At 36.9% G+C, this 16320-nt stretch overlaps 1 protein-coding gene across 1 annotated transcript; it reads left to right on the top strand.

Moving 5' to 3' along the window:
- The first annotated feature begins 440 nt into the window (after nt 1-440).
- LOC140234519 (palmitoyl-protein thioesterase 1-like) lies at nt 441-15397 on the top strand. Its single transcript, XM_072314561.1, has 10 exons — nt 441-616; nt 2710-2819; nt 3879-4006; nt 4827-4897; nt 6969-7056; nt 8729-8743; nt 9870-9960; nt 11606-11704; nt 12543-12614; nt 13285-15397. The coding sequence occupies exons 1-10, from the start codon at nt 517-519 to the stop codon at nt 13405-13407; spliced, it is 897 nt and encodes a 298-aa protein (XP_072170662.1). The 5' UTR covers nt 441-516; the 3' UTR covers nt 13408-15397.
- The last annotated feature ends 923 nt before the right edge of the window (nt 15398-16320 follow it).

The raw sequence follows: 16320 nt of genomic DNA, 5'->3' as shown, positions 1-16320 counted from the left end.
AGAAAACAAAAAAAAGAGTTTATAATTTTGGTTGTAGGCCTATTCTTTCAATTATTAGTTGCAAAGAAATCACTCCATCGCCATAAAAGTCAATTACTTAGGCCTATCCGTATGTTTTCATTAGTACGGTAGGTCTACTACCTATAAAATCATATCAAATCATGGACCATGTTTAGATCAAAATAAAATGTATCACCCTAGGCCCACTAGGTGAAGAAACAAATTTACTAGGCAAGACTAGGGCAATGAATTACCCACCCTTGCACTCTTCCCTAACCCTAACCCTAATCCTAATCCTGCCAAAGGATTGTTTACGAGCGGACGTCGGTGGCGGTTTCCATAACTAGTGGATTTTCCGTACCGGTCACATGATCAAGGTCAGCTGACTCTGCAATTATAGTGCACTTCAATTCAACCACAGTACAGTACCGAACTCTACACACACACACACACAAGCCGAAAAATCAGAGCTTTGTATATCAACAATTACCTGTGTATACGAGAAAACGAAGAACCATGAAATCCGAAATCGCGCTCGTGTGTTTCGCAGCCTTCTTGACAATTTGTCAGGGTGCAAATAACACGACTCTTCCTTTGGTGATCTGGCATGGAATGGGTAAGTCGTTTTACTGGTTGTTAGATATATCTAATTCTCGTTTTCATGTATAGATTCTGATGCGACGATGTTCTTGGGCAAATCTTACTACTTACTAGACCTAGTGTAGTCCCATACGTTCAATATTGTGAAAGCAAAAGGAAAGAAAAGAGAGAAGAAAGAGGAGGAGGAGGAAAAGAAGAAGAAGAAAACAGGCTAGACGTAGATCTAGAGCTAAATCTAGTCTAACAGTTAGTATGACCCTAGGCCTAAAGTATTAAGTAACGTCAGTAATTGAATGAGTAACTTTTGCCGCAACCCGTATAAATCTATTTCTAGACCCTAAAGGCCTAAGTATAAACATTTACCCTCTTTTTTTGTGGAATTATTTGTCTACACACATTAACAAATATCACTGATATGATATCAGTTCAGTTGATCCACCTTGCAAATAACCAGAAACATTGTTAAAAAAGAGTACAAAGACTTTTTTCCTAGGTGTAAGCAATTGCTTTAGAGTGGGGAATACAGTTTATTACAATGTTAGATCATCTTGTGGACTTTATTAAAAAAGAACACATTAATTTACTGCAATGTGCGATGCTGACCTTTGCGGCTTTATGTGATGTATAAACAAACAGCTAGTTGATCGAGGACACTCGGCAAGATCAAAATTGCAATTGAAAGGAGAAGAAGAAACAGAAGAAGAAAAGAAAAGGAGGGAAAGAGTGCAGATGTGTAAGTTTAGTTCCATTTCCTAATATAAAAAAGACTAGAACCCTAGTTAGTTTCTTTTGTGTCAGGATGTCAGTTAAATGATTGATTGATTGATTGATTGATTGATTGATTGATTGATTGAGTAAGTGATTGATTGAGTGAGTGAGTGAGTGATTACTGTATTGTCCACTCTGGAAATTCTATGTACATTGGATATCACAACAAAATAAACGTTCAATACATCACAGGTACACCACAGGCATAACACAGAATATGATTGAAACTATACACATTAACGTATGCACCATAACAACATAATGTACATTAACCCGACATTTACAACTGTACAAATCTATGAATATATATCACTTTCATACAATTATTCAACTCATAAATATATTCATTAGTATCCCCTCCTGCATCATCATTATACACCAAACAATATATCACCTACATTGTACATATATCCCAATATATGTTTTATAATTCACTCCAAAAAATGTCCTAGATCTATACCATAACCATGGCAGTGCCTTATCAAAATAACACAAAGTGTGTCTTACATAACTACACCTATAAATCATTACACATTCCAAATTTGAAATAGCATTACTTAATGGTGTGGAAATAATTCACCCCACAAAATTTTGAAAAAAATAATATTACTACGGCAATACCTTTTCCAGCAAACACACACGAGAATCGTATAGATCTAACAAATGTACACCTCATTTTCATCATTATACACCAAATTTAAATTCAATTACTTCAAATTTATGGAAATAATCACTCAATATCACCATATACCCCAAATTTCATCAAAATTGATTAAAAAATATAGAAAACGTTCGCAACACAAACTTTTTGATGAACCGCTGACTAACCACACACAGATTCCTAAACCCTCTTATACTCTTTGAGTATGCGGGAGTATGATAATGACAACACACACACACACACACACACACACACAAATAATAATAATACTTGAGTACTGAGTTAGAATTTTCCTTTGATTTTTGCATGTTTGTGAAACTTCATTCTAAACCCAATGAGAATGACAGCTGAGCTTGCTAATTAATGTTCTTCATGTGAAATGAATCCTATTGTCACTTCAGTGTACATTTTTATGTGCAGATTCTGATTTCTCATGGCAGTAAATGTGCATTGTACAAATGCATAGCAAGCTACCCATAATTCGACCGTAACCCATCCAAAATTTGACCGCCAGCCACTATGTACAAACTTAGAATAGATGCACATGGTTGAATGTTCGATGCACATGGTTGAATTTTAGATGCACATGGTTGAATTTTGGCATGGGAGATGAACCTTGATGAAGATGTTTTACATTTTTATTATGTAAGAAAAAATCATTCTCTTTTGCCAAACTGCAGGTGACAGTTGCTGCAATCCCCTTAGTATGGGGAGCATCAAAAGTCTGGTGGAGAAACAGATCCCTGGTATCTACGTCCTCTCCTTGGAGATTGGTGATAACATCGTTGATGTAAGCCAACCAGTGGGAGTTGATTCTTTAACTCTCAACACATTGGTGATAACATTGTCGATGTAAGCCAGCCAGTGGGAGTTGATTCTTTAACTCTCAACACATTGGTGATAACATTGTCGATGTAAGCCAGCCAGTGGGAGTTGATTCTTTAACACTCAACACATTGGTGATAACATTGTCGATGTAAGCCAGCCAGTGGGAGTTGATTCTTTAACACTCAACACATTGGTGATAAAATTGTCGATGTAAGCCACCTGTGGAAGTTGATTCTTTAACACTCAACACATTGGTGATAACATTGTCGATGTAAGCCAGCCAGTGGGAGTTGATTCTTTAACTCTCAACACATTGGTGATAACATTGTCGATGCAAGCCAACCAGTGGGAGTTGATTCTTTAACTCTCAACACATTGGTGATAACATCGTCGATGTAAGCCAACCAATGGGAGTTAATTCTTTAACTCGCAACACATATAAATTATGATTTGTCAGACTGTATCTTGTCACAGTGCTGGCTTCAGGGTTTGTGTACTACCAGTGGGGTTAAGATTTTACTATTTTCAAAGCACATGAAAACTGTGAAAAATGTTGCCTAGGATATAACAATATGTATCTTGAAAGAACTTTTTTCATGAAAGCAGCTCTACTTCAACTTAAGGTTAAAAGTAGTGGCAAATAGTAGAGCACCACTTTGCAATGTTCCTGTCAAAATGATATGAAACAAAGAAATGTATAATGAAATCTCTCAGATTGAGGCAGTGTGGTTTGATTGAATTCCATGGAGTTTTCCCAGCAGTGTACTGTTTAAGTGGAAATGTTAGCGCATTCATTGTGACTTACAGTTGTACAATAAGTGCCAAAATAAAAAGAATGGAGAACATTTTTGCTTGTTGTATGCAATACAATTTTATGTGTATATTTTACTTCCACTCAATAAAAAAAAAAATGCAAAGTTAATCTTACCTGACTGAGCGCAAAAAATTGTTCTTGCAAAATTTTCCACTTTTGCAGTAATGTTGAGTTTCTTTAATGTGGAACCCTGCTTATTCATTATAGGATATGGCAAACGGATTCTTGATGGATGGTTTCACCCAAGTCAAGATGGCCTGTGACATCATCGCTAAAGATCCCAAGCTGAAGAATGGATACAATGCCATCGGTTTCTCACAAGGAGGCCAGTTTCTGTAAGTCTTCATAAGAGTAGAAAGTGAGGCTTCACACTGTGAGCAACCATAGACTGTATGTGGTACAACCAAACCAACACTTACAGTTGTATAAATAAAAATTGCAAACACTCGAGAGAAACACAACAGACAGCCACTACAGACAGGTCGGGAGCCAATTTGAAATTTGTCATAAATTACCTGAAATGGAAATCACAATTTTTCCTCCTTTTTCTGTGCACCTCCCATACAACCATATGACGGTATTACGTTGTCTCATTTAAAAAAAACTGTTGAAAAAGAAAGAAGGAGAAGGAGAAGAAGAGAATTGGTTTTTCGCTTCCTTTACTCTAGTTAATTGGTGCTTACAAGCATGGGATGTTAATGTTGGATGCACAAATTTTTGCAGAAAGAGTAGCAACTAATATAAAGTAAGGTACCAGGTGGTGCTGACTCTGAGTCTTTGGTTGCAGTACTTGGTGAAGCATTACCTTGTATGACAATCTAACGCCTAGTTGGAAATGTCAGACGGCTGCTTAATGTGAGGTTTTTAATCCTGTATGCACCTGGCAGACACAATGATCAATGCATTTGTATAACTTACCAAACTCTCAAGTCTGAAATTTTCGTGAAGGTCCAGCTCAGAGCCTCTACTATCTATCTACATGTATGTATGTATGTATGTATGTATGTATGTATGTATTTACGTATGTATGTATGTATGTATCTATCTATCTATCTTTCTATATCTTTCTATCTATTTATCTATCTATCTGTAATGTTTTTATTTATCTATTATGAGATTTTTTTTTTTTTTTTTTTTTTTTGGTTCTCTTTCCAGACGCGGTGTTGCTCAGATATGTCCTAATCCTCCCATGCATAACCTGATCTCGGCAGGTGGACAACACCAAGGTAAGAAGCCCCTTGATATCCAGCATTTAAACCAGTAATATAGTAATATGTGACTGTAGAAGTTTACATTCAGTATGTAGACTAATAAAACAATCGTGAATTAAGTGCACATATGCATCAAGCTTGCATTTGTGGTTGGATGTCTGCAGATGTGAGGTGTCATGCCCTGCTTTTTGTACTGTATTCATGTCCTATGGACATGGCTGATTATTGGCTGGAAAAAAAAGAAATTATTCTATTAACCCTATTCTAACTGGGGGGGGGGGGGGGTCAAATTGACCCCCCCCCCTCGACGTTTCGCGCCACGATTTCGCAACGCGCAAAGATTTTGCCGCGTCGTTTCACGACTTTTTTCATTGAAGTCTCCCGCATATTTTGAGACCAAATTTGCGACGTCTGGGTGCACCGTTTTGAAGTTATGTAATGTTTTGCATATGCATGTCAACCAAAAAACAGCTCAAATTCATGATATCGTGTGCAAATCCAATGCAAATTGTGTTTTTTGGTTAAACTGATATAAATTAGATTATTTCAACTTTTAACCATTAAAATTAATCAATTCTAGTGTAGATAAGCCTGAAAAAGTGCCTGCAACAAATTTTGGCTAAAAAACAATAGAAAACAAAAGGTCGAAAAAACAATAAAATACATAAGAAATTAACAAAACAATAAAAAACAAAAGAAATTGATTTCGATTGTGCTATTTTTTGACATGAAAATTGTTTGATGTGTCTTGAGGAATTCTGACACAAAAATTTAGCAATCCTCCAGTCTTTTTAATGGAGTTATAGATGAAAATATGATTTCATGCACAAATTTGCATAATTAATTTATTAAAAATAGAAAGGAAATATTTTTCTATTGTATGACCATGTAATCTTGTAGTTGACATCCAGCTCTATCTTCAGGCAAAATTTTGCGGCGATCGCGCGATCAGCGGCCAAGATCTGAAGGGGGGGTCAAATTGACCCCCCCTCAGTAAAAACTTGGTCTCAAATAGCCCAGTTAGAATAGGGTTAATTATAAAATTCTAAATTTATTGTATGGTTTGGGACCATTTGTCAAGATGCTTTCTAATGGGAAAAAAAAAATCCAAGAATTCTTTGTTAATGAGAAGAAAAAAATTATTCTGTTGGTTATAAAATTCTAAATTTATCATATGTTCTGCGACCATTTTTCAAGATGCTTTCTAATGGGAAAAAAAAAACAGTCGAAGAATGATTTGTTAATGAGAAGATGTTAAAGGGATGGTATAGTATTGGTGGAGACGAAGAATGTGCTTTTAACTTTTTGTGAGATACAAAGAAAGCACTCATGAAATAGTACAGAACATACCATTCTAAGAGGACTTCAAAGTTTGTTTGATGGAAGTTGGTTTTGGAATGGCTGAGATATCTAGAAACAAAATAAAACAAAGTGATCCAAAGAAGAGGTGGGTCCCACCTCTTATTATTAGGATTGCTTTGGTTTGGGTATCTCAGCCATTTCAAAACCAATTTTCACCAATTAAACATTAAATCTCTCTTGGAATTCCATGCTCTTTCATATTCCATAAAAGGTTTTTCATTATCTCTCCCAAAATGTTAGAAACCTGAAGTTAGGTTTCAATTGAAACTATATGATCCCTTAAACAAGCAATCTCTTGTTATGCCAGGTTCCCAAAGTCCTGCAATCTGCTATGCATGCCATGATTGGCCATTTGAGGCTAATCATGGAATGTTTATTCATGTCCATCACAATTTGTGCCATGATTGAAATTGTGGAATGAATTGTGGAGTATAAAAAACATGGTGATCTTTATTAGTACAATGTAGATCTCGAGGTCAGTAGTGCCAATCTTATTGATCGAATACAATTTTAGAACCATCTTAAACTTTTCTACATTCACACAACTGACCGCAAGATCAGATATGATCTCTATGTTATCAACTATATACCAAGAGCCAGTTGTGGCATGCATATTAGGTTGCAAGACGGTGGGAATCCAGTATTACACGACTGTGTTGTGTCATTTACGCACTGGCATCTGGTTAACCTTCAAAGTATTATTTCTTTGTTTCCCAACTCGCAGGCGTGTATGGGTTCCCCAGATGTCCAGGTGACAGCAGTGCTCTCTGTAACTATGCCAGGGAGCTACTTAACCTTGGTGCATACACTGAGTGAGTATTAGGAGAAAGGCCCAAATTTGTAGACTTGGCATAATTTACCATTTGAAGGCATTTACAAGGCATAATTTACCATTTGCAGATGAAACAAAAACCCAGCACCAGTGCTTCAAAATAGTTCTACAATGTGAGTTAGAGATAGAAACAACCAATCATGTAAAGAATTTGAGCCAGTATTATGGATGTTAAGTTTTGTTAAATGTACAAAATGTGAACAATAGTTATAATAAGAATATTTCCAGACTAAACAGTCTAAATGGTTTAATGAGAAAAATAGTGATATCTCCCTATATTTTGGGCTCTATGGCAACAATTTCATATAGTAGGATGTTTTGTGATACATGTACAACTGACCTATACGTATGCATCTAAAGTTCATCTTTTAAATCACTGCTCCCATTAGTAAATAGGACCTTTAAGACTCTCAGTTTGTAGGCTGTTTGTTGATTGTTTTATTTTTTTAGATAGACAACCCATGTCAGACCACATACAGGGTATCTTGTACACTGTAGTTGGTGTAAATTCCCACAGAGGCCACATATTTGACGTCCCGCAGCAGTGCAGCAGTGCCTCGAGACTTTATTGAATGCTATAGTTTCTGAATGAATCAAATGCCTGTGACTCGTATGAATATTGTTGGTTTAGATACACATAGTAAAAGGGCGTTAAAGGACAAATTCACCTTCATATGCATGTGGATTATTATAAAGTGCATGCATTAATATTTATAGTAGAACACATCAGTGAACATTTGGGGAAAATCTGACAATCCGTTCAAAAGTTATGAATTTTTTAAGTGTCTGCGCAGTCACTGCTGGATGAGAAGACTACTACACTTTACAGTGTATGATGTCACATGCGTACAACGATAAAGGAAAATGTAAAGAGAATTTCACAAAATTTTACTTTTAAAAAAAAGTGTGTATTTCATCAACCTGTCACTTACGTATGTTAAGGGTAATATTATTCCCCTTGCTTTCTGAAAGAGGGAAGTCAAGTGACCTTTTATAAAGCCAGAAAAGTGAAAATATGTTGAATTTTCTTTATATTTTCTTTATATCGTACACATGTGACCTCACAAGTTGTAGTAGTCTTCTCATCCAGCAGTGACTGCGAAGAAACATCACAAATTGATAACTTTTGAACGGAATGTCCGATTTTCCTCAAACTCTCAATGATGTGTTCTACTAATATTGCTGCATTCACTCAATCCACATGTCTATAAAGGTGGACTTGTCCTTTAAAGTTCCCATAATCTATGGCATGTGTGGCACCTTACTGCCCTTACCAGTATTTTTCTCAAGTGATGATATGTAATATACACAATTTTCTCCCCCGTATTATGATACATAACTTGCCCATTTTTCCTTCTTTGTTTGCCAATTAGGTGGTTGTTTTGAGAGTTGTAAGTTCAAATGCACTCATGAATATGGTAAAATGGCTTGCCTCTGGCTTGTTCTGAATTGCAACATTTGTGCAGAGCTTCACCTTAGCTACAGATGGAATGTTGGTACATGAGTAAAGTTCCAGTAATTAAGATGTTGATTATTCATGGGGTTGGGAACACAGATTACTTTTACATTACTGATGATTTTAGAAAGCTTGTATTGTATCTTCCACTTTCTGTCTTGCATGCCTGGACTGTGATGTCAATCTGTCAAAAAAGATTTGTCCAGGATCAGTAAGTATCAACACCTTTTCAACAATATTTTTATTGGTAAATATTTTCTTTGTGACTTGTATCGTTTGAAGTATACATGTATAGTAATCGTTAATGTTTGTAGCTCAATACTGGTGTAAACTTTTTGGTTTATTACAAGTCTTTTGGAATTTTATTCATACGTACATTGATGAAAGTGATTTGTAGAGTTCACACAGGATCTCATATCCTACACTCCTGTAAATTTGTGTGTGTGTATGATTTAGCTACTGAAGTGGTCACTTTTAATAGAATGAGCCCCGTCCCCCTCCCCTCCCCCCCCCCCCAAAAAAAAAAAACTTTGCAAGCAAAGGCCCTACCAATAATTATGAATTTGTTGTGTTATAATGCTTTTTCTTCTGTGAAATCCTTTAATGAAGCTCCGTCATTACTGATTTTAAAAATTCCATGGAAATAAGAAAGTCATTATTACACCTTGTATAAATGTTTAATTACTACTACTTCTTCTACTACTACTACTACTACTACTACTACTACTACTACTACTACCACTACTATTACTACTACTACTACTACTACTACTACTGCTACTACTACTACTACTACATATCTTCTACTGATACTACCACTACTATTACTACTACTATTACTACTACTACTACTACTACTACTACTACTACTACTACTTCTACTACTACTGCCACTACTACTAGTACTACTGCTTCTGATATTACTACTACTACTACTACTACTACTACTACTACTACTACTACTACTACTTCTACTGCCACTACTACTAGTACTACTGCTTCTGATATTACTACTACTACTACTACTACATATCTTCTACTACTACTACTTCTACTCCTATTGTACTACTACTACTACTACTACTACTACTACTACTACTACTACTACTACTACTACTACTACTACTACTACTACTACTACTACTACTACTACTACTACTACTACTACTACTATACAACATTATCTTCTACTACTACTTCTACCACTACTTCACTTCTGCTTCTACTGTTCCTGCAAGAACAATCTCCTAATACTGCTTTGCGCACCTCTGCTGTAACTAAACTTACAGACTACATTTAAAGGAAACTTCTTCTCCAATTCTTCTTCCCTTTTGCAGCCTAGTACAGGCTGAGTACTGGCAGGATCCCTTCGCCTTGGACGAGTATCGCAAAGTCAGCAAATTTCTGGCGCCACTTAATCAGGAGAATGTGAGTATAGGGCTCATTGAATTTTATCCAGTTTTGCTATTGATGTATTCTTCAGTGAACAGGAATCATTCCTTTTTACGTAAAAATACTGTTATCATTCATCACTTATGGAGTAAGGTTTGTTTGTTTGTTTGTTTTTTTAACAGGAGAATGTAAAATTTGCATTGAACATGTACGCGTACCAAGAGACACCTCAGTTTCTGTATCAGCTGTTTAGCACCACCACAAAAAGAATGACAAACAAATATTTAAAAGCAAAACTCAATTATCTGATATCACAAAGCAAGTGGCCACTAGAACATATAACCTTTGTTCAGTTTCTTGAGTACACCCAACAGCCTTTATTTATACAGTATTCATCGCATAACCGGGCATCTGATAATCGGGAACCTCGCTTAATGACATACGCTTCCCAGAAACATTTCCAATGCACATTATTTTCACTGGATAATCGGGTGGGGACCTCTGATAAACGGGACAATTTTTCTTCAAGCGATCTTTGATTTCGTTGATATTTTACACAAAAAATCTACCAAAATACCACAACAATATTTCAAAGATTCCCTATCAGTTGTCGTTTACATCAAACTTACAAAGCAAGCTTCGGACTGGTGTGTTTTGACCTCCGTCCATCCAGTACACATACATTTCAGCTCGCTGCCCGCCTTCACTTTTCTGTACATGTGTATATATGAAGAGTTTGTTTGCAAAAACCGATAAGTCCATTTTTGAAGATTTTGAAATAGGGTTTCTGTCATAAAGTACAAAATAATACCTTTTAAATGATATATTGATCACTACATATAAAGGTATATTTTTGAAGTTATGGTCAAAAGAAGCAAAAATTTTCTTATTATTCTCTTTGTTTTTCTTGACCTTTAATCGCAAATATCTCCATTTGACAAATATGGACTTATCGGTTTTTGCAAACAAACTCTTCAATGGCGAGCTAGATCGCTACAACACATGTACAGTGCAGTGATCGCGGCAAGTAAACAATCAAGCCGTGATGATTGAATGATTGAAGGACTTTTCATTGACGTTCCCACATCAGTTCTGGGTAATCATTTCCCATGGTTGTGGATATGTATTTACACAGAACGCCCTACGTGTCCAAGAATTCTATGAATGTTTAAGAAAGTGCTAGCTTTTAATCCACATATTTTGTGTTCGAAGAGAGGTGACAGAAGAACCCAGTTGCGATTACTCTACATCATTGCGAGAACGCAGGGACAGCTAGAGGGTCGCGCCGAGGGAGGGGTAGCGTGGTTGTGTATTCATGTACATGTACAGTATGTCAGTATGCATGTGTGTGTGTGTGTGTGTGTGTGTGTGTGTGTGTGTGCACTACATAATGTACATGTCTTATGCCGTTTAGTGTATGGTGAGTGCTTTTTTGGCAGAAAAGACATTTTTTTTCCTTCAGAAAAGACATTTTTTGGCAGAAAAATAGTATATTTTCCTCTCCTGTGATGGACATGTGTAGTTATACAATTTAGGGAGAACAGTATTGTCCATGAAACCGGCAGTATTTTGGCTAAAAACAACAAAGAACAACAACAACAACAACAACAAAAACAGCAAACAGTATAAAGTGCAGCAAAAAAGTTACAGTTGGCATCTCTGCTCTTGGTTGTTGCCTTAGTTTGTGAACCAGACTTACAAGCAGAACCTGATGAAGCTGAACAAGTTTGTGATGGTCATGTTTGGCGAGGACACCATGGTTCAACCCAAGGAGTCAGAGGTTAGTATCCTTGGTACCTTTGCAACCGTTGCCGACTCATCTGTTGAGCTCAAGTACCACCCATCAGTTGAAATGTAAAGAATGTGCACAAGTTAAAGCTTTTGCAGCATAGATTCTTTGTATTTCTGCAACATTCTTGAGATGAATGCATGTTCAGAAGTATTTTCTTTAATGTTTGTGTACCATTTGAGAAAATTATGAAAAACAAAGTCAGTAGAATGTTGTTGTTGTTGTTTTTTTTCTCTATCTATTCTCTATCTATGATACATCACATATATTAAATGGGTTAGTCAAATACCGAGGAGTGATTGGCTAAACACAGTCGCGTGATGGAGGTACATTCGTTATGTTAGCCCATTGGTGAACATTCTTGTTATGTTCTCCCATGGGAAAACATTTTCACATAACAAATACCCGCACGCACAGTGAATTTGGCTCTGCGCGAGCTAGGTGCGATCAAGTGCGTTGTGCGCGTGCTGGACCTTTACGCTAAGCGTACCATGATATCAATAAGGTACGGTGTACGGTTTGATGCGCCACTTTCAGAGCGTGAAATCAATTGATAATGATGGTATTTGACTAACCCATATAATATAACAGATGATGACTTTTGTTGTCGGGAACATACCAAACGTTCCACCCTCAGGTTTTGAAATGCTATTTCGGGAGACTATAAGTCCCTCAATAGCATTTCAAACCCTTCGGATGGAACATTCGGTATGTTCCCTTCCCCGCCAGTCATCATCTATATAACATTTGATTTTGCTGCTGTTCTGCAGTTAGCCAGAAGCCTGCTTGATGCTAAACATATGATCATTTCTCATATTCTGTTCATCAGTGGTTTGGCTTCTACCAAAATGGCACAACCTCCAAGCTGTACACACTGCGAGAAAGTCCACTCTACATAGAGGTAAGTCGTTTGACTGCATACCACCATTTATTTTTTTCTTGCCTTTCCTCCGTACCTGTTACCTTACAGATTTTTAAAAAATTACAAGAGCACAATTTATTCCTTGTATACTGGTAGTTCATGACAAAAGAAGAAATTAAAGTGTAAGCAAATACTGTAAAACCAGAAGTATTTACAGCATGAAATTTTTCGCAAATTGCAACTGGCATTCAATGCATATAGTGTAGACAAGAACTTTCATGTGCGTTTTAATTTGACGAATCTTGGCTCCTTGTGAAATTCGTGAAAATTTTTCGCGCGCAGAAATGTCTGGTTATGGAGTACTTTGTGTGCATGTTGATGCAGAACATGTGAAGAGATGACATCATCACATTTAATTTGCATATGTGAATGTGATGTCATCTTGGTTTCATGAGAACACAAGAAGATTTTAAGATTCTCTGACTTTCTTGTGTAATGTCTAATTTTTATGAAATGGTTGTCTGGTCCCTTCGGTTTGATTTTATCCTGATTGTCAAAGTCAACAACAAGAACAAGCTTTGGAGGTTACCTTTGTCTATGGAAAAGATATTTAAAAGTTGCAAGGCACACATTGCATGCCACTCCATGCAATAGATCATCTTTCTTCATACTCTCATTTTGTGTCTTTGCTTTTTTATGTTCACTGTAGGACAAACTTGGCCTGAAGCAGATGGACAAGGACAAGAAGCTAGTCTTTCTCACAGCCCCTGGTGATCACCTTCAGTTCACCGACACATGGTTCATCAAAAACCTCATTCCTTACATGAAGTAATGAGGACATTTTCGTGGATGATTGTGGGGGAAGGAGGGGGTTGTCACACTTCATCAGAATTGTATGATATAGACAAACATGCCATGGCAAGAGGATTCGTCTTTGTCAACCCTTTGCCTGCTTTGAGTGCCAGTTGACACAGAAAACTCCATAGTGTTGTACACACAGCCCAAAGTCCCTGGCACAGAAAAGGTTAACAAGGGTTAAAAAGGGACCACTCTGCATTGCTTAGGAATAACAGCACTATTCAGATCCCCTCAACCTTGTTCATTTTCTTTTTCTTTTTATTTAGTTTCAGTTTTGCTTGATGTGATGCATACTGTAGTACATGTCGAGGCAAATTGCTTGTTGGAATGGATAGACGCATGCTGGTAGAGGACATGCTTGCGTAAACTAGAAATATACATGTGTATTAGGTAGATCACCCCGTGGCATTAATGGTGTGAATGGCGATTCAGATAGGCTAAAACCCTGGTGTGCATTCCTTCCAGCACTACAACACTTTGCCTCTTGTTCGGTGCATGGACATTTTATTTTAGGGGAATGATAAATCGGTTTGACATGTGACATTAGTTTTGTGGCACCAGATAGAACATATCCAAGAGTAACAGTGACAGAATGAGACACAAGAAGACAAGAAATGTGAAAGGGGAATACCATGTGGTCACCAGTTCTATACATGATCTACTATATGTATGCAGGATTTTTTTTTTATTTGTGTGGTAAATATTGATATTCTGGGATATTTTTTTACCCTTGATGCTCCTCTTTCCTGTTTGCTATGACATTTATTTGAAGTGCATCAGGACAATTGCCCCCTGGCTAAATACTGGTTAGTGTAAGGAGTTTGGGTTAGGGTTAGGATTAGGTTCAGGATTAGGATTACGATAATGATTAGGGTCAGGGGAAGGGTCTGGGGTAATTGCCCAGGGGGCAATTGCCCTAGACCCATTTGAAGATGTATACTGTGAGACCATTGCTTGTTGATATCTGTTCAAAGATTTGGAAATGTGCAATGATGATAGCCAAAGCCTAGAAATCAGTGGAAAATGGCTCCCAAGTTTCAGGGAGGTTGGTATGTACATGTATGATGGGAATCTTGTGATGTGTGGGTCGTCGTCAGTTAAAAGTGGATTTTATACTTTATATTTATACTGGGGAAAGAGGTGAAGTTCTTATTTGAGTGTGTCTTTAGGCATTTTTGAATATGAAATTTTGCTTTTAAAAAGATATCAAGTTTAAGAAAAAACAAAAAAGGGCTAATTTAAGTTTAAGAGACCAGCATAAAGGAATTAATCAAATGGTATCATGTCACAGTAACACCACAATGAGACATGCATGTAATGTGGAGAATGCTTCAAAATTTGTTAAGATTATGAGTACAGTAACTTTAGAAGTAACTTCAGACGTATAATTTCTCAAACTTCAAAACATAAATTATACACAATGCCCATTCTTCTTCAACACACACACACACATGCACAAATACAGACAAATGTAAACTGGCAACTTGTGTAGAATGCGTGAAGGAAAGGATGTCTTGTGTTTATAATGTAGATACTGCAACAAAGTTTGTACTGTATATGCAATTGAAATTGAGATTTAACGTCTATGTTTGGCTGTTTATGTGTATATTGTGTAAGCAAAGGAAGGTGGGCTGTTCATGTTTAATAGACAATAGAACAATTTAATGAGTGTGAAATGTAATTGCTGTTTGTGCCACATTATTGTAAGAACAAAATGTATGAGCATGTTTATAGAAACATCTTTTCAAGGCTGTACTTCATAAAGGCGTTTATGCTAGAAATGCATTACAGCGAAGTTGCAGTTGCAAGCTGGTTGTTCATAACTATACCAGCATTTTCTCAAATATTCTTATTGTTACATGGAAAGTTACTTCTTGCAACTTTTTAATGATGTATCGTATGTACACTGTATACAACTTTCTACTTTCTACCAAGTTTTCATAATAAATGAATCAATTCAAGCATTCTGGTTATCTATGCAGTCATGAGAGTTTATTCATGATTCCAGAACATACCACATGACCAAAAGGGCCTTCACAGGTGTTTCTCTGTTGTGGTGGAGGGGCTAGAAGGCAAGGGAACATACATGTGAACAAGACAGGTAAAATTCTGACACTCACTAACAAATTGCATTCGAGGACTGAAGATGCTTGATGAAATGGGCCGACATGTAGAAACACAATTTTTCAACCACCTTCCAGATACCATGTATTTTCTCATAAAGTTCCCCTGAGAAGACAAATACTCTGTCCATGAACAGTCAAGCCTACTACAGTATAAGGACTGTTTCTTCAATGGAGCTGGATCTTATCGTGCTCTGCACAAGGGGGATGGGGGGGGGGGGGGCGGGTGACAATGCAAACTTTCGCTGGGTTGGGTAGATTTTAGAGAATTGATAGGAAAGATGGAAAACTATTTCGGCATGGTAGGTATAGCAGACAGCTGACCTGATAGGGGTTGACTGCACCACTGTATCTGAGCAAAGTTCATGTACTTGTATATGTACATTTATACTTTACCCACACTACACTATTAACTATTAGTGCAGTGGTATGAATTCTGCAAGGATATTCTCCATCAAGCTGTTGTTGAACAGGAATTTGCAACATCACAGCCTCCATGTACACCAGGTCTGTCGCACTGCTGCACCAAAAATGAGTGCAAGGTTTATGCATTTCTGCAATATTTCCAGGAAATCCCATACTTGTCATTACATCGTCGGCAGGTTACACTTGCATTACATTTACAATGTGCACTATGTATACAATTGAATGGCATGTCAAAGAGTGGGACAAAATTGTCATGTAATAACTAATACATGTAGATACATAAAATCTTTTAAAAGCATATTGGATGACTAGTTACAAAGTGCAATGAGCATCGCATG

Source organism: Diadema setosum, chromosome 10, assembly GCF_964275005.1.
Source record: "Diadema setosum chromosome 10, eeDiaSeto1, whole genome shotgun sequence".
NCBI classification, from domain to species: Eukaryota; Metazoa; Echinodermata; class Echinoidea; order Diadematoida; family Diadematidae; genus Diadema; species Diadema setosum.
Note: the sequence above shows the minus strand (reverse complement) of the source record. Positions and strands in the feature narration are given on the sequence as shown.

Coding starts and splice junctions, on each gene's coding strand:
- LOC140234519 (XM_072314561.1), top strand. CDS start 517: ATGAAATCCGAAATCGCGCTCGTGTGTTTCGCAGCCTTCTTGACAATT. Junction 9,961..11,605: donor CGCCACTTAATCAGGAGAAT/GTGAGTATAGGG, acceptor TTGTTGCCTTAG/TTTGTGAACCAGACTTACAA. Junction 11,705..12,542: donor TTCAACCCAAGGAGTCAGAG/GTTAGTATCCTT, acceptor TCTGTTCATCAG/TGGTTTGGCTTCTACCAAAA.